Source organism: Cryptotermes secundus, unplaced genomic scaffold, assembly GCF_002891405.2.
Source record: "Cryptotermes secundus unplaced genomic scaffold, Csec_1.0 scaffold171, whole genome shotgun sequence".
NCBI lineage: Eukaryota > Metazoa > Arthropoda > Insecta > Blattodea > Kalotermitidae > Cryptotermes > Cryptotermes secundus.
Genome location: NW_019726223.1, coordinates 1,681,460 through 1,708,728, shown reverse-complemented (window position 1 = coordinate 1,708,728; position 27,269 = coordinate 1,681,460). Strand labels below are relative to the sequence as shown.

Genomic DNA, 27,269 nt, shown 5'->3' with positions numbered 1-27,269 from the left:
AATCCCACTTGACCAGGCCAGGGATCGAACCCTGGCCGCCGCGATGGGAAGCCAGCGACTAACCGCTTGAGCTGTGGCGCGGCCATTCCTTGTGGGTTACTTTACGACAACGTCAGGAGGAAAATCAGCGGTTCCCAACTTGCTGATACTCGCGACATATTTGTAATATTCATTTTCTACATTGGATTAGAATTAGTATGGAGAACTAAAATCTATTAGAAAAGTACACCCGTTTTTAAATTAGTGCATTCTATTGTATACAGGTATGAAATTTTCGGAAACAGAAAAATTAAGTTGCTAATGCATCTCTTAGTTTATACAATCGTTTTTCAATGGAGGGTAGTTGCGAATATATTGAATAAGCAGTTGCGGACAGCCGAAAAATGGTGGTTCTCAAGCTTATGGTTTGTGCGTAGGGAGTATACTACAGAAGAGCAGCGTTTTGTTTTGCTCTTTTTGTGAGCAAAAGAACTTAAATGCAAAGGATATTCATGAAGAAATGTTTTATGTTTACGGTGAGAAGGGTCTGTCGCGTAAAGCGGTTCACAACTGGGTCAAGAAATTCTCTCAAGGACGAGAAGGTTGAAGCAGAGGTACGGAAGTGACTGAGTCAACAGGCAAAAAGACTTCTATGCTGCTGGTTTCGACGTACTGGTAAAGCGATGGGACAGGTGTGTCAGTGTTGGTGAAGGATACGTCTAGAAATAAATGTTTTTATTCGGGTTATAATGTCGAATGTTCTACGTCTTACTCGTATATCAATTTGTGACCTATTTACTGACTCGTGTAAAATAAAATACGGAACCTAAAAAATCAATAACTGTTAATATCATATTATTATCTACAATTGATCATATTTTAATCATTAGTTAAAGTATAACAGTGGAATTGTATATGTCACTTGGAAGCAGAAATTAAAAAGAATGGTAGCAGAAGTTACTTTTGGTGGGGGTGTTGGGACGCAAGAGAAAATGCACTGCTCACGTGAGTGCACAGCACTGGTTCACGTGTTTTAGTGAGGACACAGCAGAGGGTTGGTTCTTCTTGCCTTCTACACCCCGTCTCAAGTTTTCCGTTCTGTGCTCACATCGACATTAAATCATCGTGCTCTGAGTAATGAAGAGCTCTGTCTCTCGCCAAATGCAAATTAATATAGGGACAGAATACCACCCTTAACTCTTAATTTATCAAATTCTCTTTGGTCTCACCCCGCATGCCTTCACAATAAGGGGGCTTCGGCAAACTACCCCCTTTATCATTCTCTCCTGCTTCCCCTTACCGACCGCAAATCGAATATCACAAAAAAAGAACGATAATGTACTATACGCAACCCATCATACACTTTTAGCATTTGGGTTGCCTATATCAAGGGACTGAACTGCGTAATGAGGAGCTTCATAACTTGTACTCTTCACCAAGTAAAATTAGAATGATTAAATCAAGGAGAATGAGATGAGCCGGGCATGTGGCATGCGTGGGGGAGAGGAGGAATCCTTATAATACTTTTGTGGGAAAGCCAGAAGGGAAGAGATCTAGGAAAAATACGAGTATATATAATATTGAAATGGATCTTAGAGAGATGAGATGGGGTGGTGTGGACTCAGTTGATCGGGTTCTAGATAGAGACCAGCGGAGGGCTCTTGTGAACACGGTAGTGAACCTTCGGGTTCCATAAGATGTTGGGAAATTTGTGAGTGGCTGAGCAACTGGCAGCTTCTCAAGGAGGTCTCAGCTCCATGGAGTTAGTATCAGGGGATTTCATTATTCGTTGTGAGATTTGAGGTTCTCACAGCGGTGAATATAAAGTGTATACTGTCCTAGGATGTGGTGTCGTATAGTCTGGCCTGAAGCTATGGACGGCATGGCATGTTCATCTTAAAGTTTGTAAATCTGGATGAGACTGCACGGTGCCACTTCCCAGGAGACAGCGGTCTTTGTTATTCTGCGAAGAGTACTATCATCTGGAATGTGACACCGTGAAGTCAGGTAGAATTTCACCGGTGTTTCGGAAGAACGGTCTGCCTAGCTGCCTAATTGGCTTACTCTTCGACCTTGAAGATGGAGGTAGCACGTTCCTCCGAAATATCTTGCGAACTTAGACTACACGGCATCACTCTTCATAGTCACATACCTACAATTGACCAACTTTGTTAAAATCTAAGGCTTCTTGTTTCGCTCTGCTTCGTCGAGAACCCTAGTAACAGTAGAGAGAGTGGCTAGACATTTCTCCCGGCCCTACCCGCCCCAGTAAAGACGTTGGTCTGTGAGTAAATGTATGCCGAGATATGTTACGAAATGGATATCTGCTACAGAGCTATATTCAAACTACCAGCACACTCCATGGAGTACAATCATTCTTGAGACGGCAGTAGGAATTCAGTTTTTCGAGAAATTTTCAGAACTTCATGGAACTCAAATATTCATTATCGCGCTAATAAAAGCATGCCAACTATCTCATATACTCAGCCAGATGAATCTAGTCCACAGCCTCCCCTCATATTTCTTTAACATCCATTTTAGTGTGTTCTCATCTACCATACGGTCCCGTCCCTTAGATTTTTCTCAAACCTCCTCTATCTATCTCACCCTCCTTGGTTTGATTATGCTACTAATAATATCTGGTGAGAATTATAATTTATGAAACTCCTCATTATGCAGAGTGCAGCTCAGCCGGTATTGCGACGGGCTGATCGGCCCGGGTTCAGTTCCCGGCGGTGCAAGATTTTTCTCTTTTCCTCAGCGTCCAGATGAACTCTGAAGCCCATCCAGCCTCCTATCCAATGGGTACCGTGGGCTCTTTCCCCTGGGTTAAAACAGCAGGGACGTGAAGCTGACCACTCACCTCCATCCAGTGCCGAGGTCAAGAAAGGTAAAGCTATACTTCGACTCCCCTATACGTCTTCATGGCATAGTGTTAACTAATTAAGCACAGGGACAGATTTACCTGTACCTTACCTCACCTCATTATGCAGTATTCTCCAGCCTTCTGTCACCTTCTCCCTCTAAGCCCAAATACGGTAGGTCTATACTTAATGAATAATTTAAATTTAAACCTACAAATTGAGGTCTTTTTGCTGTAACAGCTTTGGCATCCTTCATGACAAATGCTTATTCTTCTCCATAAGTTGCCCCTCTGTCTCTTTACTTTCAGCTGTCGTAAACCGTTCTCGGCATCTGCCAGCTGCCTCAGCTCGGCCTTCACACTTTACGCTGAACAGGAATTTCGCTTACAAGCACGGTGTCTTACGTGGAAAGGAAGAGCGGTCTCGTATAGATATTGTCATGTAACCTGGTAACGAGACAAGTAATTAATGGGTTCCGGATTAAATGAATCTATTTATTGGATATTCAGCAGCTGGAACTACAATTTAGTTGTAACACTCTCAGTCTTACTAAGTATAACACTTCGTAACTACGAACAGTGATGACACCACATAAACTAAAGACTTTACTTCTGACTTCCGACTCCGTCTGTTGTGTTCTGTCTTCTGTTGGTCAGTGCTCTCCCTGAGGCAGATTCTGGTCGAACCGTATGATCATCTTCGACAGTAGAGTTCCTGCGTCCCTAGCTGTTACTGTGCTTTGGAGGTTCGTTGTCATGGATATCGGCTTTTGGTCAGTTAAGTTACACTGCGCGTATCAAAGCCCTAGTGACCGAAGTTCTGTAGTTGCCTGTGTTACCTGAAAGTGTGTTTACCGAGCCATTGCCTAGATATACACGTACGTGTTACAATATGAAGTACCCATGAGGAATATGAAAATTGCATAGTTCGGGCAGGAAACTTCTAGGGAGACCACATTTAAGTAGGTCTGCGGGTAAATAGAAATATAATGTTGAAATTGATCTTGGAGAATCGAGATATTTAGGTATGAACTGGATTAAACTGGCATAAGACACCGCTCAGGCTCAGGATTTTATGAACACTAACAACAGGGGATTTCTATAACATTTACGATGCGTTCTGAAAAATGTTCATAGGCATAGACAGAGTGGGGGGAAGCCAATCGTTGGTCCCCCTCCCCCAGGATTTTTTAAAAAATCAAAACTGAAAGAAAGAAGGAAATATACCAAATATCGGTACCACAAGTTAAAAGTATTTAAACGAATTGTTCTTCTATCCTGAATGCTCAAGTGGGATCAGCAAAAATGGTGTTTTTTTTATTGCTAGTGGGGTGGGACTAAGTCCCTTGTACTGCGGCCACTTCTGGCCTATTCTACCAGCCCCAGATGATACGTTAGGGTGATTGTGGAATAATTGGTGGAATGAAGATTGGCAGGGGAAACCGACGTACTCGGATAAGACGTGCCCCAGCGCCACTTTGTCCACCACAAATCCCACTTGACCAGACCCGGGATCGAACCCGGGCCGCCGCGGTGGGAAACCAGCGACTAACTGCTTGAGCTATGGCGCGATCCAAAAGTGGTGTTAAATGCCTTGAATGTAAGTCTGTAAGCAAATTTCCTTCCCCCCCTTCCTCCCCGGAGAAGTTCTTGGTCGCGCCCCTGGCTGTGTAGTTAGTTGCAGAGGGAGAACGTCGCATCGAGCATCCTCACGCCTTGTTGGTTAGACGGTGGTTTCAGTTGGGTCCCCCCCCTTTGCACTACAGCCCCAGTGGGCCTAGGCCTACCTCCATGAACTTCTCCGTTCACTTCGGTTTTTCTAGATCTTACACATTCGGTATGACTCCTTGGGCGGGTGATCAGCTCGTCGCAAGGCCTCTACCTGTACACAAACACAGAAAAACGCACACACACAAACTAAACATCCATGCCCTGAGTGGGATTCGAACCCACGATCCCGGTTTCCAAGCGAGCGACGACAGTACATGCCTTAGACCGCTTGGCTACCGTGACCGGCTTCAGCTGGGTTTAGCAATCCGAAATACAAAACGTTGCTTTCTAAGGATCTCATTCATTCCTCAGTGGCTCTACAGCCCTGGCCTCTTCCTCAGTTTTGTAATAATTTTCATACAGACGGTAGAATTCCTTGGACGAGTGATCAGCACGTCGCAAAGGCTGCTACCTACACACACCTGCGTTGAGTGGTATTCAAACCCACGATCCCAGCGTTCTAGCGGGCGAAGGCACGGCAAGTGTGATCGGCTTTTTAAGGACTTCAGTGAGCATAATAGCTCCTGCGATAGCTGCCTGGGTGCTGATGGCTGGGGCGAAACGGAATAATGCTTCATCTCCAGAGGAACTAGTACAATTAATTAATCCAATTATTAATGAACCACTGAACAAGTTTAATCAAAATCCGCAGGAGCACAAGTTGACCGGACACAATGGAATGGTCTCCCACGCCTCTCTGTGTATGCGGATGTCAGATCTCATACGTTTGCGCAGCGCAGTTTGTCACAGCGGTTTGCGAGCGTGACTGTTTACAGCAACAACAAACAATTGCAGCACTAAATCTCAAGATCCTTTCCGAGAAATTTATGACAGTATTTTATAAATCTGTATAAGGAACGGCGCATTTACTTGGCATTTTATTTCATTCTCATTTTCGCCTATTCATCGTGACATCGTAAACAGACAATATGTCGTCACCGAAACAAATGCGCAACAATTATGAAAGCAAACAGAAGATACACAAAAACAGATGATTGCGTAATGGCGATACTGTGTAACGTACGGTTTATATTTCCAGTGCAGTGCTGCATGAAAGATGGCTGAGTACGATGGGAGGGGAAGTTAATGATACGGATGAGGGTTGTAGTGGGGGGGGGGAAAAATTAGTAATTACCATCAGAGAGCGCTAATTGCCCGGTCACTGTTGATGTCAATGTTACGGGTCTGTGAGTCACCACCATTCTCTTGGGCTGGGAAACAGAAACCAAGTAGTGAGCGAACTATTTCGTCTCAGCTGGCGGTCCTGGTAGGAAAAACCGGTTAAGTGAAGACGCAATTTCTTGATTCTGTACAGCTCAGTCCTCGTAGTGACTAGGCTACAGGCTGGATGAGCAAGTATTCGATTCCCGGCAGTGACAAAATACATTATTTTCTCCACTGCATCCAGACAGGCTCAGGAGGTCCCACCTAGCTTCCTGTTCAGTGGGTCCCCGGGGCTCTTCCCCGCGGATAGAGAGGCGGAGGCATGAAGCTGACCACTCACCATCTAGAGCCGAGGTTAAGAAAGCGTGTAACCTGCCTGCACTCCACCATACGTCTTCATGACGTGACGCATAATGAAGCACAGGGTCATCACATCATGTAAGCCATTGTTGCACTGTAGTAACACTGATCGTTTAATGGAGCGCACTGAGATACAACTTGGTATGATGTCGCATTCCACCCTCTCTTTGAGGGGTGAATAACACCCCATATCAAAGACTGGTGGGGGTTGCCGGACATTAATCATACTTTATACCCGTCGCGGACGATAAGGTTTTTGCAGCTAGGTCACGGGTTCGAGGCCCGTTTATCAATCTCAGATAAAGCTAGAAGAGAGTTATGCGTGATGAGACAACCACGGTGGTCGCTCTGAAGATTATTCTGAATGCTAGCTTTCAGAACTCTTGCATTGTTACGGGGCCCACCCAGCCTCCTATACAAGGGGTACTGTGGTCGATTTCCCCGGGGGTAAAGCAGCCGAGGCGTGAAGCTGACCTCTCACCTCCATCTAATACCGAGGTCGATAATGATGGCTATACCTCCACTTTCCCATGCGTCTTCATGGCATAATGCTTGATTAATGAAGCACAGGGACTTCATCTTGCACGTGGTCTGTATATCCCGCCTCTGAGGCCAGTTATCCCGACTGAAGTTGTTCGTAGTTTTTCTCAGTCCCTGCAGGCAACCCCCGGTTTTTTTTTTTTCGTTGGCATTACAATCCCAGTGGGCCTAGGCCTAACTCACTTCGGTTTTTCTAAATCTTACACATTCGGTAGGACTCTTTGGGCGGGTGATCAGCTCGTCGCAAGGCCTCTACCTGTATACAAACACAGAAAAACGCACACACACAAACTAAACATCCATGCCCTGAGTAGGATTCGAACCCACGATCCCGATTTCCAAGCGAGCGAAGACAGTACATGCCTTAGACCGCTCGGCTACCGTGGCCGGCAACCCCCGGATTAGTACTTCAAATTATGTGACTGTCGCTTCCTTCCAATTCATTATTCACTAGCCGCCTTATCATTCGACTCTGTTGTAGTCTTGGCAGTTGCCAGCGTAAATAGTGTAAAGTGGGAGGTGGGCAGGGAATGTAGTACGCATCGGAAAGGCTTGCATACAGGAATTTGGTAGGGAAACCTGAAGGAAGAAGAGCACTCTGGGGGACCTAGACGCAGACGGAAGGACAATAATTTCGTGTATTTTAGAGAAGTAGGGTCTGGGTGTGGATTGGCGTTATCTGGCTGAGGACAGGACCAGTGGTTGAATCTTGTAAATAAGGTAATGAACCTTCGGATCCCATAATATTCTGTGAATTTCTTGAGTGGCTGAATAAGTATTGTCTTCTCCAGAAGGATTTTTGTCCCGTGGAGTTAGTTCGAGTTGTCTCTTTGTTTAATTATATGCACAACACCATGAAGAAATGGACGTACAGCTTCACTCATTCTTAAGCTCGTCAATATTTTTTTTTATTGCTAGTGGGGTGGGACTAAGTCCCTTGTACTGCGGCCACTTCTGGCCTATTGTACCAGCCCCAGATGATAGGTGAGGGTGATTGTGGAGCAATTGGTGGAATGAAGATTGGCAGGGGAAACCGAAGTACTCGGAGAAAACCTGCCTCAGTGCCACTTTGTCCACCACAAATCCCACTTGACCAGACCTCGGGATCGAACCCGGGCCGCCGCGGTGGGAAGCCAGCGACTAACCGCTTGAGCTATGGCGCGGCCATAGATGGAGGGGAGTGATCACTCTCACACCCCGGGGGAAATTTCCCAATTTCCCTTTCGATAGGACTGTGGGTAAAGAAATAGGCCATGAATGTATTTGCGAAAGAACATCCTGTAACTTTATATTTACCAGCGTGGCGACTGTTTTAATCTCGTAGGTTACATATGCCAGCTTTCAAACACCGGAACTCAATGTGACCGGAAACTATGCATATAGAGGATAGTTGTGTCTTTATTTATTCACTGTTTATGCTAGTTACTTTATAAAAGAAGGGTAAAGGTAAAAAGGAGGCCTTGTGAGTCCTTGCCGGAACTCCTTGTGTTCTCGTGTTTTAAAAATTTCTTTTAAGAGTTTTCTAACGAACTGTGACTCACATCGCAGAGAAGTTCACCGACCACAGGATGGATCCGTGGTATGATGCGTGTCTAATTCTGGATCTGACGGTATTAAAGACAAACAGAAGAGATCCGTGGTAACTGGCCGCGTGCAGAGATGCTTCAACCCATCCTCTTCTTTAAGCTCCACGCAGCCAGTACTCCATCAAAACGGGTTGCGGTATAGGTAGCTTCACAAATGAATGTCAACAATTGTGGTTGTCAGCGCGGTGATTATCGCGAAAGTTAATTTCTTCTGGGATGTAACATGGTGTAGTCTGGTGTAACGTTATTGACGTTTCGGAGAAATCTGCTACCTCCATCTTTAGAGTATAAGGGCAAACAAGTCGCTCATCGTAAAACATATTACGATACGTACACTTTGAAGACCGCCTCTGTGGTCTAATGGTCAGAGTTCCTGGCTACAGATCCAGAGGTCCCTGCTTCGATTCCCGGCGCTAGGAGATTTTCTGAGAAGTAATAGGTCTGGAGCGGGGTCCATTCAGCCTCGTGAGGATAATTGAGGAGTTATTTAAAGGAAATAGCGGCTCCGGTCTAGGAAACCGAAATTAACGGCCGTCGGGATCCGTTGCGCTGACCACGCGACACCTTCTATCCGTTAAAGTTGGCACTAACTTCGCCGACAAGCAGCGCTCGCTCGGTCAGTATAGTTTGTTTGCGGACTACAGGCCACGGAGGGATGTACACACTGATTTAGATTTCGACGGTTTATCTGGAACGACCTAAGCAACTGAAAATGAGCATAATGAGGAACTTCACAATTTGTACTCGCCAAATATTATTAGAGTGATCAAATCAAGGAGGATTAGATGGGCGCATCATGTAGCTTGCGTGAGAGAGAAGAGAAATGCATACAGATTTTTGTAGGACCATTTTGAAGACCTTTGCATAGATTGGAGGGCAGTGCACAAAGGATCTTAAATGAATAGGAAGGGTTAGGGTTGTGAAGTGGATTCTTCTGGCTCAGAATAGAGACCAATGACGGGCTTTTATAAACACGGTAATGAACGCCGAGTTTCATAACATTCTGGGATTCCCTTGGCTAGCTAAGCAACTGTTACCTTGTCATGAAGGATTTCCATCCATGGAGTTAATTGACCAGAAATGTCTGGCGGGGAAGAGAGCTGTTTAACATCCAAGCGGTCATCCATCCAAGTCCTGATCACGTCAGATATTGCTTTATTTCTATAACAGGACGAAATTCTGAGTTTTTACTGTCTTCTGCATAACTAACTCCACGAAGCTGAGCCCTTCTTAAGAAGCCGCCATTTCCGCAGCTACTCAAGAATTTCCCTCCATTTTATGGATTCCGAAAGTTCATTACCGTGTTCACAAGAGCCCTCTATTGGTCCCTATCCTGCGTCAGATCAGTCCATACCACGCCACTACCACCTACGTCTAGGTCTTTCTAGTTGTTCCTGTCCTTCTGGCCTTCCCACAAAAATCCTATATCCGTTCCTCTTCTCCCCATTCATGCTACATGTCCTGACCATATCCTGCTTGCCAGGACACCAAAAATACACGAAATGTGATTTGCAGAAGTGTTTCCCTTCCTTCCCTTCGGCGCTACAGCGCAGGGTGAGCTTTGGCCTCCTGAACAATCAGTCTCCAGTCCTCTCTGTTCTCCACTTGTTCAGACGATGAAGCGTCGAATGGTAGAGTGAAGAAGTGAGAAAAATGTGGATGGAAGAGGTCGTGGCCCACTTATTCCAGCTCCTTCGCTAATTTTCCGTTCATTCCATCCATCTGAGGCTGAGTATCTGGTTTCTTAACAATTTAATTTTTAGGGTGCGAAGTTGTTAGCCTCTGTGGTCTAGTGGTCAACATTCCTGGCTAATGATCCAGAGGTCCGGGTTCGATTCCCGGCGCTACCACATTTTTTCTGAGAAGTACTGGGTCTGGAAAGGGGTTCACTCAGCCTCGTGATTATAATTAAGGAGCTGTTTCAAGGAAATAGCGGCTCCGGTCTAGAAAACCTAAATTAACGACCGTGGGGAATTTGTTGCGCTGACCACGCGACACCCTCTATCTGCTAAAGTTGGCACTAACCTCGCCGACAATCGGCGGTCGCTCGATCGGTATAGTTCGCTTGCGGACTAAAATCACGGAGGGTTTTTTTTTTTTTTGAGGTTGTTAGCCTCACGCCCAACCCCCGGCCTTCAGGATCAGGGTATCCCTCTTCGTCTAGATCCTACCCTTTGACCTGTCCGGCATGGGTGCCTCTACCAGTAGCTACGCTACTGCCGGCATAGCTCTCAGGGTCGCGGGAGCACGCAAACCCCACCACCACGATGAGGTGGAGACACCATCAGTGGGTAAAGTGTTTCCCTAGACGGCGTAAACACGCTGTGTGAACACCCGGTGGTCACACACCTGCTTGCATCACTTGCTACCAGGAATCGCGCCCTCATGTGCCGCCAGTCAGCTGATCACGAGCAAAGCAAACGAAACGTGTTTCTCAGAATGCGGCAAAGCGTAATGTGGGTCCAGTGCCTAGCTGCAATACAAGCACGGTACAGAGCTGTTTGCAGTCACTGAGCTGGTCAAGGATTCCCTACGTTTATACACAACGTAACTTCAGGTTGTGGACAAATTTTGTGCGCGAGTTCCACAAACAAAAATAAGAAAATATGTCCGTATCAACATGTGTCCTGAAATATTTAATTTGTGAGTTTCAGCTGAAATAAAACTATACACACATGATGGTGCTCCGGCACATTCTAGTCGTGCTGTTCGAGATGTTCTCAGTAACACCTCTCATGACAGGTGGACAGGTAGAGGAGGACACACTGCATGGCCTCCGCGCTGGCCGGACATGAATCCTCCGGACTTTACCTGTGGGGACACCTCAGAGCCCTTGTGTATGCAGATCCTGTTGACAACGAAGAGAGACATACTCGTAGCACTGTGGATGCCTGTCAGACCATCTGCAACTACCCCGGCATCATAGAACTGATGAAGCGGTCTCTGATGAGACGTGTCGAGGCGTGCATTGAATCTCATGGAAGACATTTTTAGCACTTATAAATGTACTTTTTCGGTTATAACTCACAAATTAAACATTTCCGGACACACGCTGATGTGGACAATTTCTTTTTTCTTGTTTTGGTTTGTGGAACTCGTGCTCAGAGTTTGTCCATATTGTTCTGTCACACTCTGTATAAAAAGAAGGTTCGTTACCGTGTTCACAGAGACCGTATTTAAGACCCTGTACTGATCAAGCTAAATTCGTTCACACCATGCCATATTCCTCTAACATAAATTGTAACGAAGTTACGTGTGAAGATTGTGGTTTTCTGGGTTGCGGAGCCGTATAGTTCAGCTGGTGGATACCGACGTTTCGGAGGATAATTTATGGTGACCCTGAGGATGGAGGCAGAATGTTCCTCCGAAACAGTGTTATCCGCCCACTAAACTACACGGTGTCACAGACGACTACAGTCGAGAATTTGGTGGAAGGAAGACTGACAGAGGAAACCGAAGTACTCGGAGAAAACCCGCCCCAGCGACACTTTGTACACCACAAATCCCACTTGACCAGACGCGGGATTGAACCCGGGCCGCCGCGGTGGGAAGCCAGAGACTAACCGCTTGAGCTATGATGTTAGTGGTATTGCTTACCATACATCAATTGAGGGCCGTAGATTAAAAGGCACTAATGTCGGTCCCACCGCCGGTTACAGTAGCCGCGCGGTCTAACGCATGAAGTGTCTTCGCTCGCTCGTACGCTGGGATCGTGGGTTCGAATCCCACTAAAGGCATGACTGTTTCGTGTGTGTATGCGTTTATTCTGTGCCTGTGCTGTCCTGTGTTTAGGTAGAGTCCTAACGACGGACTGATCACTCGCCCAAGGAGTCCTTCCGTCTGTGAAAAAATGATCACAGAACTGAATAAGAAGCCAGGACCCTAAATGGGCTGGAAGAGCCATTGAAAAAAAAAGTCGGTCCCACCTCAAGAATTCGTTCGTCGCCATGTTATTATTGTCGATTTTACGGAAGAATACAACGTTGGGATGCTTTACAATCATATAGTACTCATACTAAATTTTGTGGAAATCGGTAATTCGATTCGTAAGTCTCAGTGAGACATGCAGACAGCATATGTAATCTCATGAGCGCACCTTATTTTCACATTCCCTGCGTCGGGACGCAACGCGCGCGCGTGATACCCGGATCTGTAACCAGAACACGTTCGTACCCCCATCGGAACAGAGCGTGCCCTTCGTGATTCACCTCTACGCCGAAGTTGACTGCAGGCAGCTGCAATCTGTGAGCAGAAATTCCATCGTGTATGTTTGCTGCTATTATTATTGTTGTTATTATTATTGTTGTTGTTGCACAGTGTTTGTAGTAATTGAGATTCGCAGAAACGAGACCTTCCTTTAGGGCAATGCTGACCTCAACGCCTCGGTAAATGTGACGTCATCGAGTGACTTGATGTGTGAGGCCGTGATCGGTTAGCCATTTTGTAATCAGTTAAACGGTGACTGAACTGGATACAGCAAGATTATGTTGCCTTTTTGGGAGGAGGGGGGAGTATTTGGACGGTGTCATTAGCTAGACTATATACGTATAATGTCCCAGGAGGAAAGGTCAGTATTCTGGGAGGTCACAGTATCTGTCATTCTAAGCAAAAAGTGTATGTACATGTGTCCTATTGACCTTCCCTCGTCGGACACTCTGTATATTGTCGGTGGACACACTGGAAATTATTTTGAAGGAACCAGTCGTAGCCAAAATCAAGGGAGGAAGTGAGGAGAACATGAAACCGTAGTCAGGATAGTAGGTGTCCTGCCGAGATTCGAACGGAGCGCCCCCAGAATATGAGTCTGGAACATCACTGCTACTTCAATTCGCTCGATAATTTTATTTTGTCAGATGAAATTATTGTACAGTAAAATACATTGTTAACTGAATACTGAAGAAAGTAAATGTTTCGCCGTTTTAGATAGGTGTCTGTTTAACACATACGTACTTTTCAGCCCTCTTTCCCAAAGTAGGCTTATGCGAGCCTTGCGGGCTGTATGTCTGTGAATCCTCTCCATCAATTTTTGAATGCCTGAACCGATCTTTATGAAACTTGCTTGGTATGTATATCATGACACCTGATCTCATCTCAGCGGCTTATTTCATATATCCCTCCCATCAGTCTGTGTATGTGTATCCCTCCTATCGTTGCTAGGCAACGGCTCTGTAAAGTATATCCCTCCTTTCACCGCTAGGCAACGGATCGGTATACACGTTCCCGCTGCAAAGAATACACGCTACAAGAAAAGAATTGTTGGACGCGTCATTTTCTGTGTGTTCCGTATCTTATCAAAGGAGAATCTATGTATCCCCTTACCTCTGCTAGGTAGCAACTGGGTAAAGAGTGGTAAACGAAGAATTGTTGGTGGTGTCATTTTCTATGCGGTCGGTGTCGTATCAAAGAAAAGTAGGCGATTAGTTCTTCCCAGAACGTTTTGTTTTATTAACATTTATTACAGAGCAGGGGCAAAATACATGCTATGCGTAGAAGGTGAAGTTGTCCCTGTACTCAGGTAAGCAGCACGTCATGAAAATGTGTGATGTTAACTTCGTTCCTGTCCGATTCTGAATTACAGGGGATTCCCAGAATAATTATAATCAGAAAGGGATTATGGACATGTCCGCGTCACTAGGTTCCGTGAACTGTGACACACCAACACACTTGTACAGAAAGGATAGAGTCTGAACTGGCTCGCCACTGCAGACACGTAGGCTACTGCTGTGATCTGCATACACTGCCGAGTATGCTGTGCAAGCATATGGACTCGCCGAGGGAGAATGCGTTCGGATAATCACGCACTCTGACCCTATCTGGAGCCATTTCACTCCCCTTCTCAGCTCTACGTCGCTTTAAAAAAAACAGTTTTCATTTCTGTACGATTTGAGGATCTCACAGCGGTGGTTACGAAGAGTTCTATCTTCTGGGATGTAGCACTGCGTTTCCCTGCACATAACAAAGTAAGCACTACGCCATGCAGACGTATGGGGGAGTGGATGTATAGACCCACGTTTTCTTGACATCGGCAGTAGTTAGAGGTGAATGGTCAGCTTTAGCCCCGGTACCCATTGGTTAGGAAGTTGGGTGGGCCCCAGAGTCTGTCTGGAAATGATGGAGAAGTGGAAATTCTTGACCCTATCGGGACTCGAACTCCGACCCCTCGGTCGCTGCGTAGTACTTTAACAGTCAACCGACGTTTCGACGTAACAAATCGCCTTCATCTTCAGGGTTGATGAAGAAGTCAAGCAAGAAAGCAGCATGGAGCTGGTAACAAGCACTGGTGTGCTCCAGGGGGCGACTCCTACTCTGAGGGCACGCGGCATGTTCTCTACAGTTATTTCAAATGTAGTTGCATATCAGTGAGCCAATTAAATTTTATGCAGATTCTTTCGGAAAGTATAGCTGCAGCCAGAGGAATATTTCATGATTTATATACGTGACCGTACAGCAACGTTTCAGGCTGTGCAGTGACAGCAGGAACCTAAATAGCATTACAGCCTCTCTACACCTACAGTAAGCTATAAAATGTATCTGTAAGTAAAGTAAAAAAAAAGTAAAATTATCCCTGTAACAGGCCGTGAAGGCCCATAGGGTTGTGAGACGTTGAGGGTCACACATTATCAAGACAATCGGCTCAAAGATGGCGGTAAGGTTGTCAGCCTTACGCACCGGCCGCGCTTTACTCCCCAGGAAAATTATTTAATTAATCCCTGGTACTCATTTCTGTTAGAAGCTGAGTCGACCCCAGGGCCATAGTGTGGCTGGAAGGATTACAGTCACTAAATTGTAACTCTGCATGTTGTTGCAGGCTCCTATCAGGCTGTACGGTGACAGCAAGAACCTAAATAGCTTTACAGCCTCTCTACATCTACAGTAAGCTGTAAAATGTTCCTGTACAGTCACGAGAAGTGCAGTTCTATACAGGGTTTCAGGTCCCTACCAGACTGTACGGTGACAGCAGGAATCTAAATAGCTTTACATCCTCTCTACACCTACATTAAGCTGTAGAAATGTTTCTGTACAGTCACTAAATTGCAACTCTGCATGTTGTTGCAGGTCCCTATCAGGCTGTATCGTGACAACAGGAACGTAAATAGCTTTACAGCCTCTACACCTACAGTAAGCTATAAAATGTTCCTGTACAGTCACGAAAAGTGCAGTTCCACACACTGCTGTAGGACCCTATCAGTCTGTACGGTGACAGCAGGAACCTAAATAGCTTTACAGCCTATCTACACCTACAGTAAGTAGTAAAATGTTCCTGTACAGTCTAGACTCGAATTTGTAATTATAAATCAGGCAATAATTCAGTCAAGAAAACCAAACTTGGTGAGTAGATATTTTGGTACATGTGATAATTCGTTTACAAAATATACTGAAATTGGTCTCCCTCCTCCTGGAGACAGAGGCAGACATGACGCTTTATATTCGCGAATGTTGCAACCAGCAAGGCATGAGAGACTGTAGAAATTGCAGAAATGGAGCAAAGTGAGTAAACTGAGTAGGCAGGCACTGGGTCAATATTCCAAAATACCGAGTTGACGAGTTTCGTTATCGTTAAATCATTCCGCGATATATAATTATTAATTCGAGGCTTCAACGAAATAATTCGCCCTATGGCTTACTGTAGGTGTAGAGAGGCTGTAAAGCTATTTAGGTTCCTGCTGTCACCGCACAGCCTGATAGGGACCTGCAACAGTGTGCAGAACTGCACTTTTCGTGACTGTACAGGGACATTTTATAGCTTTCTGTAGGTGTAGAGAGGCTGTAAAGCTATTTAGGTTCCTGCTGTCACCGCACAGCCTGATAGGGACCTGCAACAGTGTGCAGAACTGCACTTTTCGTGACTGTACAGGGACATTTTATAGCTTACTGTAGGTGTAGAGAGGCTGTATATATATATATATATACAGGTTCCTGCTGTCACCGTTCAGCCATTAACGATTATATATAACGATTATCGTCTCTTGAAGTGTGACGTCGTGTAGTCTGATCTGTTGTTACCAATGTTTCTGAGGAATATGCTGCTTCTGTTTTCAAGGTAGGATATAAAAACTACTATTGAAGATGGAAGCAGCGGGTTCCTCCGAAACGTTACTGTCTGCCAGACACGGAGTCTGTTATCCCCATATCTACATCTGTTTTTAAGCAGTTCTTACGTGGTTCTTGTTTCCCACACGCTGCATGAAGGGCCCTTATCAACCTGGGTTGTTGGACGTCCCCGTGCAACACCGGTCTTTGTCCATGACGTAATGCGGTGACGTCATGAGGACAGGCAGCTGTGACCTCTGCCCCGTTTTTGAAAACTATTATCCTGAGGTTGGTATTGTTCGCAGGGTGGCGACAACCCTTGTGCAGCTGTTCTGATGACTCAGGGCGCACCCCTTGAGTTCCAAACGGGATGATGACGACACCACATTCGAAATACGGTGTCGTCATCAAGTGTTTAGTTGCTACTGAACTGCTGATGACGACACCGAAAGTTAAAATGTTTGTGAGAGGCGTACTTGAGTACCGTCAGGATATTTTCCGTGGGTAGAAGGGCAGGGAGCTAGAAAATTTGCTTACAATCTTACGTTTAAGCTGTTTAAGACTACTTTAGCCTGCTTTCCTTATTTTGAAAAGAATTAAATGAGGCTTATCACATCACCCTCCTGTCTGTGCGTTCGTGTGTCCATCTGAGCGTCTGTGTATCCCCCATAATTTTTAAGGTAGAAGGAGGCTTACACGTTATCACCTTTTTTCTGTGTGTATTGTACCTCCCCCAATTTTTTCGTTCTCTACGCGGTCCTTGTTGTATCAAAGTAAAATAGGCGATTATCATATCATATTTTGGAAACTATGAAGTTCCATGACAGTGTCGTTGATATATTGTTCAAAGAATTTTGACTGAATACTTGTAATATAAGGGGCACGCGATAGCATAGTTGGTTGAGGCACTATGCTACAAGTCGGAAGGTCGAGGGTTCGAGTCCCGATTAGGTGGATTTTTTTCAATTGACTTGATCCTTCCAGCCGCACTATGGCCCTGAGGTCCTCTAATAGAAGTAAGTATCAGGAATCTTCCTGGGGTCAAGGGCCGCCGGCCGGCGCGTAAGGCTGACAACCTCACCGCCATCTGTGAGCCGTAGTCTACATAATGTGGGATCCTTAACGTCTCACAGCCCTGTGAGCTTCCATGGCCTGTTACAGGGATAGCTTTACGTATAACATAATAATTTATGTTAACATTCTGTCAGGTCTGTGTTTAAACAGAGAAGCAATAAATAAAGTGACACGTTTATTTCTCAACTCTGCCGACATTTCGGTAACAACGCATTAAATGCCTCTTTTGTTTCAGGCATGGAACGCGACACTTCGATTGGCTTCTTTGAGCTGTCTCGTCTGAACAAGGTAGGTCATGATGCTCAGTTTTTATGTAACATAATAATTCCTAGTGTTGTTGTTGCTCTCACATGCATTCTGAAGCGTATGTCTGGTTGCTAATAACCTGTTGCTCTGAATGGATTTAACAGGAAATGAAATTAAGGCACTTCAGCTCTCTCTAAAACAGCCTCATTAGGTCGTCTGTCCGTGTGAAACAAGTAGAGAACCGATGAAACGTTTTTTCATGAAATTTGGCATCTGGGAGATCCATAAATCCATTGCAGTTTTTGTTAAATTTGGACCACAGTGACAGTCACTTCACATGGTGTGACCTAGGAGTACATGCATTACTGTACGCAATCCGAGCGTGAAATTTGTAGATGTTTATGGAAGAGAAAAATATATCTAACGAAATTTCTTTATTTTATTCCGTCACCACAATAGGAAATATGGATATATTATACTGTGACGCATGTGCCCATTGCTAAGCAACGGTTCGGTAAAAACATTCCAGAAATTACGCTTTCAACAGTAGGAAATCCATTGCTAGGTAACGGGGAAATAAGCACGCATTCTTGAAAACAGGCGGTGTTTTCCGTGGGGTCCGTGCTGAGGAATTATACGACGGCACAGTCAGAAGAATAGAAGATTACTGAAGGATTACAAGGAGTACAACGGGGTTGAGATTAAGAATTGATGGTTCAGCTGTGTAGCGTTAACCAGCGGGCAACGGAAGAATCTCCATTGCTAAGATTCGTCACCAGGAGACGTCTAGTGAATGCAGATGAATAACCATTGTGGAGAGCTGTTACCAGGTGGTGAAAGTAGATTGAGAAGACTTAGTTTGGAGTGAATTGTAGTGTGAAAATCAGCAATGATGTAATAATTATTTGTAGTTACTATCAGTAAGTAGCCAATAAATCTATTCGGCAATTCAAACCCCGTCTATATTCACTAATACATGTGACAATACGTTCGTCGTTTCTTACAACAGTTTTCAGCTCATTAAGGCATCAGGTATTTTACTGATACCTGATGATGCTTTATCAGCCGATACATGTTGTACATCGTGTTGAAGGCATAAAACAGAGACATTTCACATACACACAATATGACGCTAATGTAGAATATTTCTATACCTAACGAAAATTCTAGAAAAGAATGCTAACACAAATTTCATGTAAAGTATGCCTCTCCTGTAAGTCTTCAAGTTTCATTTATTATCTAAGTTGGGCGACTTTTAAGTCTGGGGCCAACAGTGGAGCGACCATGCTCTGTGCATGTGTTTCCTATCTTGTTGAATTTTAGGGTCTCACGGCTGTGACTATGAAGAGTACTGCTTTCTGCGATGTGACGCCGTGTAGTCCAGTAGTTCTCCGACGATTCTGAAGAACGTATTGACCCCATCTGCAGGGTCGAAGAATAAACAAATCAGCAACAAGAACGAATCAGTCAGCTTCTACCGGCCTGCAGTTCTGCTCGCGAGTTGCTTGGCTTACTCTCCGACTCTGAAGACTGAGACAGTACGTTCCTTCGAAACGCCGGTGAACTTCTGCCAGACGAATCGGTGTCACATCCCAGTGATCTTCGTTTGCTATGTTGAGTTTTACGAATTTTTTTAAGTTTTAGTGTCATAAAAGCATGAAATTCGAACATAATTTCGTCCTCTCTCTAATGCTAGAAATTTCATGTCTGCTGTATAAACTGAGGGCGAGTGAATAATGTCTGTGTTGTGCTATGAGTGGTCCATTAGCCTTGCAGACGGATTAGCTCTTGTTTTCATTACCCGCTCCTACAGCCACCTTCCCACAAATCGCAACAGATATGTTGCTTCCCTTAGCTCAATGAGCCTAGCCCTTCATCAGCGCATTGTGATCCAGAGCTCTAAAGCACGGTGGTAACTATGAGTGCCTCGAAGATTAAAAAATGTCGCATTTTGCTCATAGTGTGTTCGTCGATTGGGCTTTGTGATAGATACTTAGTGTGTTTTCTGTGAGGCATGGACTGAAATTATTAAAAGAGTCTTTCTGTTGAAAATCGATGGACGTTTCGGAGAAACATGTCACCTTCATCTTCAGGGTCGATGCAAATCAAGCAAGAAACCAGCATGAAGCAGTTCGTGCTTCACGACGGGTCCATGCTTGACTTATTCTTTGATCCTAAAATTGGAGTCAACATGTTCCTTCGAAACCTCTGTTGACTTTCGGCGGACTACACGGCGTTATATCCCAGAAGATGGAACTCTTCATAATCATCGCTGTGAGAACCTCAGATCCTACACGGTGCTCTATCCCAGAATACAGAACTCTTCATAACCACTGCTGTAAGAACCTCAGATCCTACGCGGCGCTATATCCCAGGAGACAGAACTCTTCATAGCCACTGGTCTGAGAACCTCAGTTCCTACACAGCGCTATATCCCAGAAGACAGAGCTCATCATAACCACTGCTGTGACAACCTCAGTTCCTACACAGCGCTATATCCCAGAAGACAGAACTCTTCATAACCACCGCTGTGAGAACCTCAGTTCCTACGCGGCGCTATATCCCAGAAGATGGAACTCTTCATAATAACCGCTGTGAGAACCTTAGATCCTACATTAATTTTATGTTATTTAAATGAATTAGTGCTGATAATTCGAACAAGGAAATGTTCGTTTCCGATTGCATAAGAACGTTTTGAGACGCCGTTTTTTCATTCTCTATCTGTCTCATTCGTCGGGCATGTTTTCTCCATTCTTGCTTCAGGCTCTACTCCTCGAACTTTCTTCCTTTGGAACTTCCTTCTTTGTTTTTTCTCTGTTACCTTTCCCACAACTATTGCTTCACTTTCTCTATTTCTTCCGTATTTACTATATTCCGTGTCTTCGACGTCCGTCTATTATTTTTAACGAGGCCTACAGAAGAGTCCTTTTGCTGACACGAAACAAGAAGCTGTAAAAATGCGCTTTGTTAATTTCGCCATGTTTGTATGTCTGTGTGTTTGCATGTAACAAATCAGAATCGTTTGAACAGTGCATCAGTTCATTGTGAGGGAATCAGTTCATGAAATTACGTATTTCATTACTGTTACTGTTTAGTGTATAGTGTGCTTGCTTTTATTAATTTATATTATTATAGTTGTAATTGTATTTGTTTTAGTTGTATTTGCATCGTATTCTTTGTGTATTGTGTCCTTTATTGTTTGTGTAGTTTTGTGCCCTGTGTTTTATTTTAGCGTGATATGTTATTTTATATTATGTATGTTATTTGTGTGTTGTGTCTTATTGTAGTACCACTGCCATGGGGTAAAACATTATTTGCTGTTAAAATATATAATCAAACTGTTGAACACATCCGAGATTTGTTTCAAATCAATCACTAATAACTGACATTGCACATTAACACCTACATTCGTATATAAGCGCATCTATAGCGTAAACCACGGCTTCTGGGAACGAAAAGTATTTGAACTAAAGTTCGTATAACCCTTATATTTTCTAGATAATTATACAGAAATGAGAGAAGTCGCAAAAGGTTTTACGCTATGCACACATTTCCTAACTTAATACATCTTCGTGGAATATCTCCTGTTGTTTACAAAGAACCATCCTACCGATCAAGTAAACTAGAGCGACGGGTGTTAACCATGACACGCCGTTTCTCTGGTGAGACTTCCCGGAACTTCGCAAGCACATCAGTGTTTTATTTGTTCCATCTGAACGCTGTCTCTCCGGTCTAAACACAACTTCTTTCGAAGAATGTGGGAACGCAACTGAACTAATAGTTCTTTTTTGTACTTTGTCGCTAATGCTGTTACAGTATTAGAAGCAGTGGACTTTGTGTAGCCTGATTCTCGGACGGAAATTAAGAAACGGACATTGCGTTCTTGCAGTAGCGAAGCGTGAGTTAGCCTAGTGTCATTTCTGTGTTACTGTACTAAAAATGTTTTTCAAGCGGTCTCATTACACTTTCAGAGCAATGTGACAGGACTTTGAGGAAGTTATCTGTAGCAAAGCAGAGAGGATGGAATAGGTGTAGACAGTCGGAAGGCAACCACAACCAACGAGATGATTAACTCCGGAGAATACATTACTTCGCTGGAAACCAGCTGTCATTCAGTTCGTCAAGGAATCCTTCGCTGTTTACACAGCTTGAAGGTCTGTTACCGTATTCACGCAAACTCGCAGCTGGTCCCTGTCCAAAGGCAAAAGAATTAGCCCACATTCTCAAATTTACTTGATTCCTCTGTGGTCTAGTGGTCAGAGTTGCTGGATACAAATCCAGAGGTCCGGGTTCGATTCCCGGCATTACCAAATTTTCTGAGTAGTGGATCTGGAACGGGGTCCACTCAGCCTTGTGAGGATAATTGAGGAGCTATTTCAAGAAAATAGCGGTTCCGGTCTAGAAAACTGAAATTAATGGCCGTTGGGACTCGCGCTGACGACGCGACACACTCTATCCGCCAAAGCTGGCACTAACTTCGCCGACAAGCAGCGGTCTCTCGGTCGTTATAGTTCGCTTGCCGACTAAAACCACGGAGTTTTTAAAATGTATTTTAATAATATCCACCCCTATATAAGCCCAGTATATCTTAAGTGTTCTCATGGTTCATACTGTTAGCCCTAACGTTTTATCAGATTCTTAACTCTCCTATATCTGCTATATATAATGCCAAACTTATCCTTCGTGGTTGTTATCCAAATAGCTTCTTTTTTTTTTTTTCATTTTTTACATCCTGTTATGTTATTATACAAAATTCTTTACTGGAGTCCGTCGTATCACAACAAAATAGTGGTCAAGGATAAACTTACCTTAGCTACATGTTTCGGCTTTTAAAGCCATCATCAGGCAAACACATTATTATTATATTCACACACTATTGAACTCCAATTGCGATAGTAAAGCTGGATACATGATAATTGTTACAGCATAAAATACAATGAATTATAAACTTATTATAAAACGAAAGTTATGGCGTAAAATATGATTAAATACTCTTCATGTGATATTTCATACCATGAAGTCAGCTGTTGCAATCTTGTTATATTCCCGCGGACATAATGGTATATTCAAGACTTGCAATCTGTATTCCCAACAGAACGGACAAAATAAATGAGGCACCGGCCAAACAGTTAATACCAAATAATACTGCATCTATACCACGGGCCTCCAAACAGTTTACTATATGTGTACAAGTCTAGAATACGTACCATTATGTCCGCGGGACTATAGCGGTGGATTCGCTGTTGATGTGTTTTATAAGTGTAGTATTTTTCCAGGGTGTTCATGTAGGGTCTGTGTGGTCTAGTCGTCAGAGTTGCTGGCTACAGATCAGAAGTGCGGGTTCGATTCCTGGCGCTACCGGATTTTCTGAGAAGTAGTGAGTCTGCGACGGGGTCCACTCAGCCTCATGAGGATGATTGAGGAGCTATTTCAAGGATATATCGGCTCCGGTCTAGAAAACCAAAATTAACGGCCGTGGGGATCTGTTGCTCTGATCACGTGACACCATCTATCCGTAAAAGTTGGCACTAACTTCGCCGGCAAGCGGCGGCCGCTCGGTCGGTATAGTTCGCTTGCGGACTACAGACCACGGAGTTGTTTTTAGTTTGTTCATGTAGGGTCCTTTCCTTGCAGATAGGACTTTTAGTGTGTCTTTAAGGGGGGGGTAAAAATGGCACGTTTCGAGTGTGTGTTGTGCGTATTTCCTCAAGACTCACCTGTTGATGGCCTGCCTAGGCTAATACATGTTGTAAAGTGATAAACAGAAAACGTTTCTGTGATGGCAGGCCCCCATCATTTTTATTTGCAAGCGCAAGTAGGATGCAACACATCGGGATTATGAATCCACGTATAATCCTTCTAGCAATGCCGCAGACATCGGGACATTAATCTGTGTCGGCCCGAATACCAGCATTTCTGGTGTTATGGTCTCAGTACCCGCCACGCTGCTGTGTTTTAATGCTTCAGAGCCCCCTACGTGTTCAGTGATTTCGTCAGTTACACGTGTTCGTACCGCATGGAGGTACGTTAAACGCATGAGAACTTGGAGACTGAAAACTTTTCTTCATTCTATGAATTCAGACAAGCTTTTTGAACATGATGGTTAAACCATCTTGAAGTCCGCGCCATAGCTCAAGCGGTTAGTCGCTGGCTTCCCACCGCGGCGGCCTGGGTTCGTTCCCGGGTCTGCTGAAGTGGGATTTGTGGTGGACAGAGTGGCGATGGGGCGGGTTTTCTCCGAGTACTTCGATTTCCCCTGCCAATTTTCATTCCACCAAATTCTCCATCATCATAATCACCCGGTCTCGGTGTATGATATTTGCCCACCATATTTCAGCATGTGAATTTATCCGTTGAAAGTGCACATTCAGCTCACACATTTACATATTTGATTTGCTTATCTTAATGATACTGAGGTTAAGAAAAATATTGCATCCAGACTATAGGAAAATGTATAGGCATAATCCCCCTTCCCCCAATCTCTTTTTTCCTTTCCAACGATTTGGAAATATTTACTGATAAAAATGTAATAATATCCCAATAGTAGTACATGTTTTTACTGTAATATTTACTGGGTCATATTCAAATTCGGGGCACACGGTAGTGTAGTTGTCTGAGGCATAATGCTGCAAGCCGGAGCGTCGCGGGTTAGATTGCTGATGAGGTCATTAGATTTTTTCAATTTACCTAATCCCTCCGGCCAGTATTGTGGCCCTGGGGTCGACTCAGCCTCTAACAGAAATGAGTACGAAGAATCTTCCTTGGGGGTAAAGGGCGGCCGGCGCGTAAGGCTGACAACCTTACAGCTGTCTAAGCCGATTGTCTAGAAAAGTGAGAGCCTCGACATCTCACAGCCCTATGGGCTTCCACGGTAATTATTAGCGGTAATCCCGTGCATGGCAGAGACGTTGGAATGTGTGCATTTAGCCAATAGGTTACCCTGCTCACTCAAATTGAATATTACACATAATTTTCTGTGTGGTTTAACGGCATTCAGAGGCAAATATTCGCGTAAATGGTCGGAAATGTTCCCTGCTGCTTAGAACCGTGTTCTCGTCCGCCCCGGAAGCGGACGTTGAGGTGATACTGGAAGCCAGTCCAACCTCCCCTATCCTCTTTCCTTCAAATCAGTCTCAATACAATTCCTTCCATCATCGACTTCTTCGAAATATTACATCCATGTCTCCTGAATAAAAAAATTTGTAGGCATTTTTCATCTCACCCTCATAAAAGTGTATCCTCCCCTGATCCTAAAGGTCTTCCAAGTGTACACTTCCGTTCGGGTATTCCGAACGAAATTTCATATGCTTTTCCTATGTCTTCCATGTATATTATATGCCATCGCAATCTCGTCATATTTGATGTAGATATCCGAATAATATCTGGTGTAGGGTACCAATCATGATGCTCCGTTTTTTAAAGACTCGAGTATTTGTGATAATGTAAGGTATAAATATATATTAATTTTCGAGAACCAGCCAGATTGTTTATTTTTCGTACACTGTGATGTGTTAAGAAGTACAGTAAGAATATAAAATTATACACTCTTTGAGTTAAAATGTTATCTTTTTAAAGGATAAAAACAAATGAATACTAAAATTATTTCTGACAGTGATAGTTCTCGAATATTGCACATCACGTGGATGAAATCTCAATACGTGAGTCACACATGAAAAGGATGCAAATTGAATGATGCTCTGGGTAGACTCTAGTTCAGCACAGACAACATAAAGGGTCTCTCAGAATAAGAAAGCCCCGAAGGTCCAGGATGGCCAGTTAGCCACACTGCCGTTCGGGATATGCTCCCGGCGATGTTTCATCCACTTCACATTTGGATAATTTGACGTCATTTCTTCGAAGTCAGTAGGGCCCAAATGGATACAATCTCTAACGCTGATTATATAGATATTCGGGATCAGGGTTGGAATGGACCTGAAACACTGTGCACTGAAATTCTGGTAGTCCAGCCTCAGTTCCTCAATGTGTCTCAGTGAACTGAGTATGTTTACAATTTCTTCTGTCATTGACGAACAAGAAGAAACATCGAGAAATTTCAATCCTGAGCAACCATTAACTATATATCTCAAGGACATATCTGTTAACTGTTTGTTAAAAGAAACATCGATATATTTCAAAAGTTGGCAGGTGCTGATGTTTGCGAAGCTTTCGTCTGTCAAGTCAGACGTATGGACTTTAAGATGCTGCAAATTTGGACAAAGCTCAAACATCATAGCTAGGCTTTCATTTGGAACAGAACCTTTGCTAACGATTTCCATCTTCAGCAAACGGAGCATCTTACGTCCTGTTACTAGAGTTTCCAGAATTTCCATCCGGTGGGCAATACACAGCTGAAAACATTCCAGATTCTGAAGTTCTGTCAGTAGGTTGAGATCAAGAACTGTGACATCCGAACCATCAATGTACAAAAACAGGCGTACCAACTGTTTACATTTGCAGATCATAGACATTTCTCGCGACTTGATGATCCCAGAACTGAACGTTAAATATTTTAGGATGTATTCTCTAGCAGTCAGTAATTGTTTCATTTCGTCGTGTGAGGCATTAATGTAAATACATCCTTCCCCCCGCACTTTCCCATACGTCGCCTCTAGAAGATCCGCAGAAACTGCATTGTATATTATTAGGGTGACGGGCCTGACTCTCTCTGATCCGTAAAACTTTGTGTAATCGATATGGAATAGTATTCCTGGAATATATACATCGATACATTCGATGTACTTATATCGTAGCACAATGCTGAAGAGTTTCCCTATGCTAGGACCACGTTTTCTCTCCATGACGATATGACGTATTTCCGGGCAGTGTTCACACAGAGTCTTAACAATGTAATCGATGCTGTCTCCGTGCTGAAGCCGGAAGGATTTCAGGTGAGGCATTGTTTGCAGGGCATCTGCCACTTCCTCGTCAGACATGCTTATTGGTGGCGTGAAGGTCAGATGCTTCCACAGTGAGATTCTTTGTGACAGGGCCCCCCACCGAGCGCTGACTAGAGGAACAGTCATGGACAAGTTTTCAGCGGGAAGGTACTCGAAGATCTCCAGTAACAGTTCGTCCGGTAGATCATCTATTGTCGTCATCCTTCTCACCTGTATCAGCTGCTCACAGAAGAAGCATTGAAATGTAACAGTAGAATTTTCTTTGGGTAGTGTCTCTTTGCTATCTTTGCTAGCAAAGATAATTAAAAGAAGAATTGAAAGGAAAATAGAGGATATATTTGGAGAGGATCAGTTTGGATTTAGAAGAGGAAAAGGAACCAGGGATGCAATTGGGATGATGAGAATTATAGCAGAACGAACTTTGGAGATAGATGAACAACTGTGTGTTTGCTTCATAGACTGGCAGAAGGCATTTGACCGTGTAAACTGGACCAAATTAATGCAGATCCTAAAGGAAACAGGGTATCGATTGGCGTGAAAGAAGATTGATCAGCAAATTGTAAATGGATCAGAAAGTTAGAGTACGACTGGACAGTGGGGAGACAAGAAGTGTGCAGATTGGAAGAGGAATTCGACAAGGATGCTGTTTATCACCAATTCCGTTCAACTTGTACAGCGAATGCCTTACCAAGGAAGCTCTAGATGGGCTCGGAGACTTCAAATTAGGAGGGCAAATTATTCAAACTGTGAAATATGCAG

The 27,269-nt window shown here is 44.1% G+C and overlaps 2 protein-coding genes across 2 annotated transcripts in view; one reads left to right on the top strand and one right to left on the bottom strand.

The window, feature by feature from the left end:
• LOC111863878 overlaps positions 1-27,269 on the top strand; it is a 478,046-nt gene that overhangs the window by 16,645 nt on the left and 434,132 nt on the right. Inside the window, exon 3 of the mRNA XM_033751255.1 lies at positions 17,603-17,655. The gene's annotated coding sequence lies outside the window, so the exon portion shown is untranslated. The remainder of the gene's footprint in view (positions 1-17,602; positions 17,656-27,269) is intronic.
• LOC111863882 overlaps positions 25,078-27,269 on the bottom strand; it is a 7,342-nt gene continuing 5,150 nt past the window's right edge. Inside the window, exon 2 of the mRNA XM_023850674.2 lies at positions 25,078-26,729. Coding sequence (XP_023706442.1) covers positions 25,353-26,711 — 1,359 coding nt within the window. The 5' untranslated portion in view covers positions 26,712-26,729 and the 3' untranslated portion in view covers positions 25,078-25,352. The remainder of the gene's footprint in view (positions 26,730-27,269) is intronic.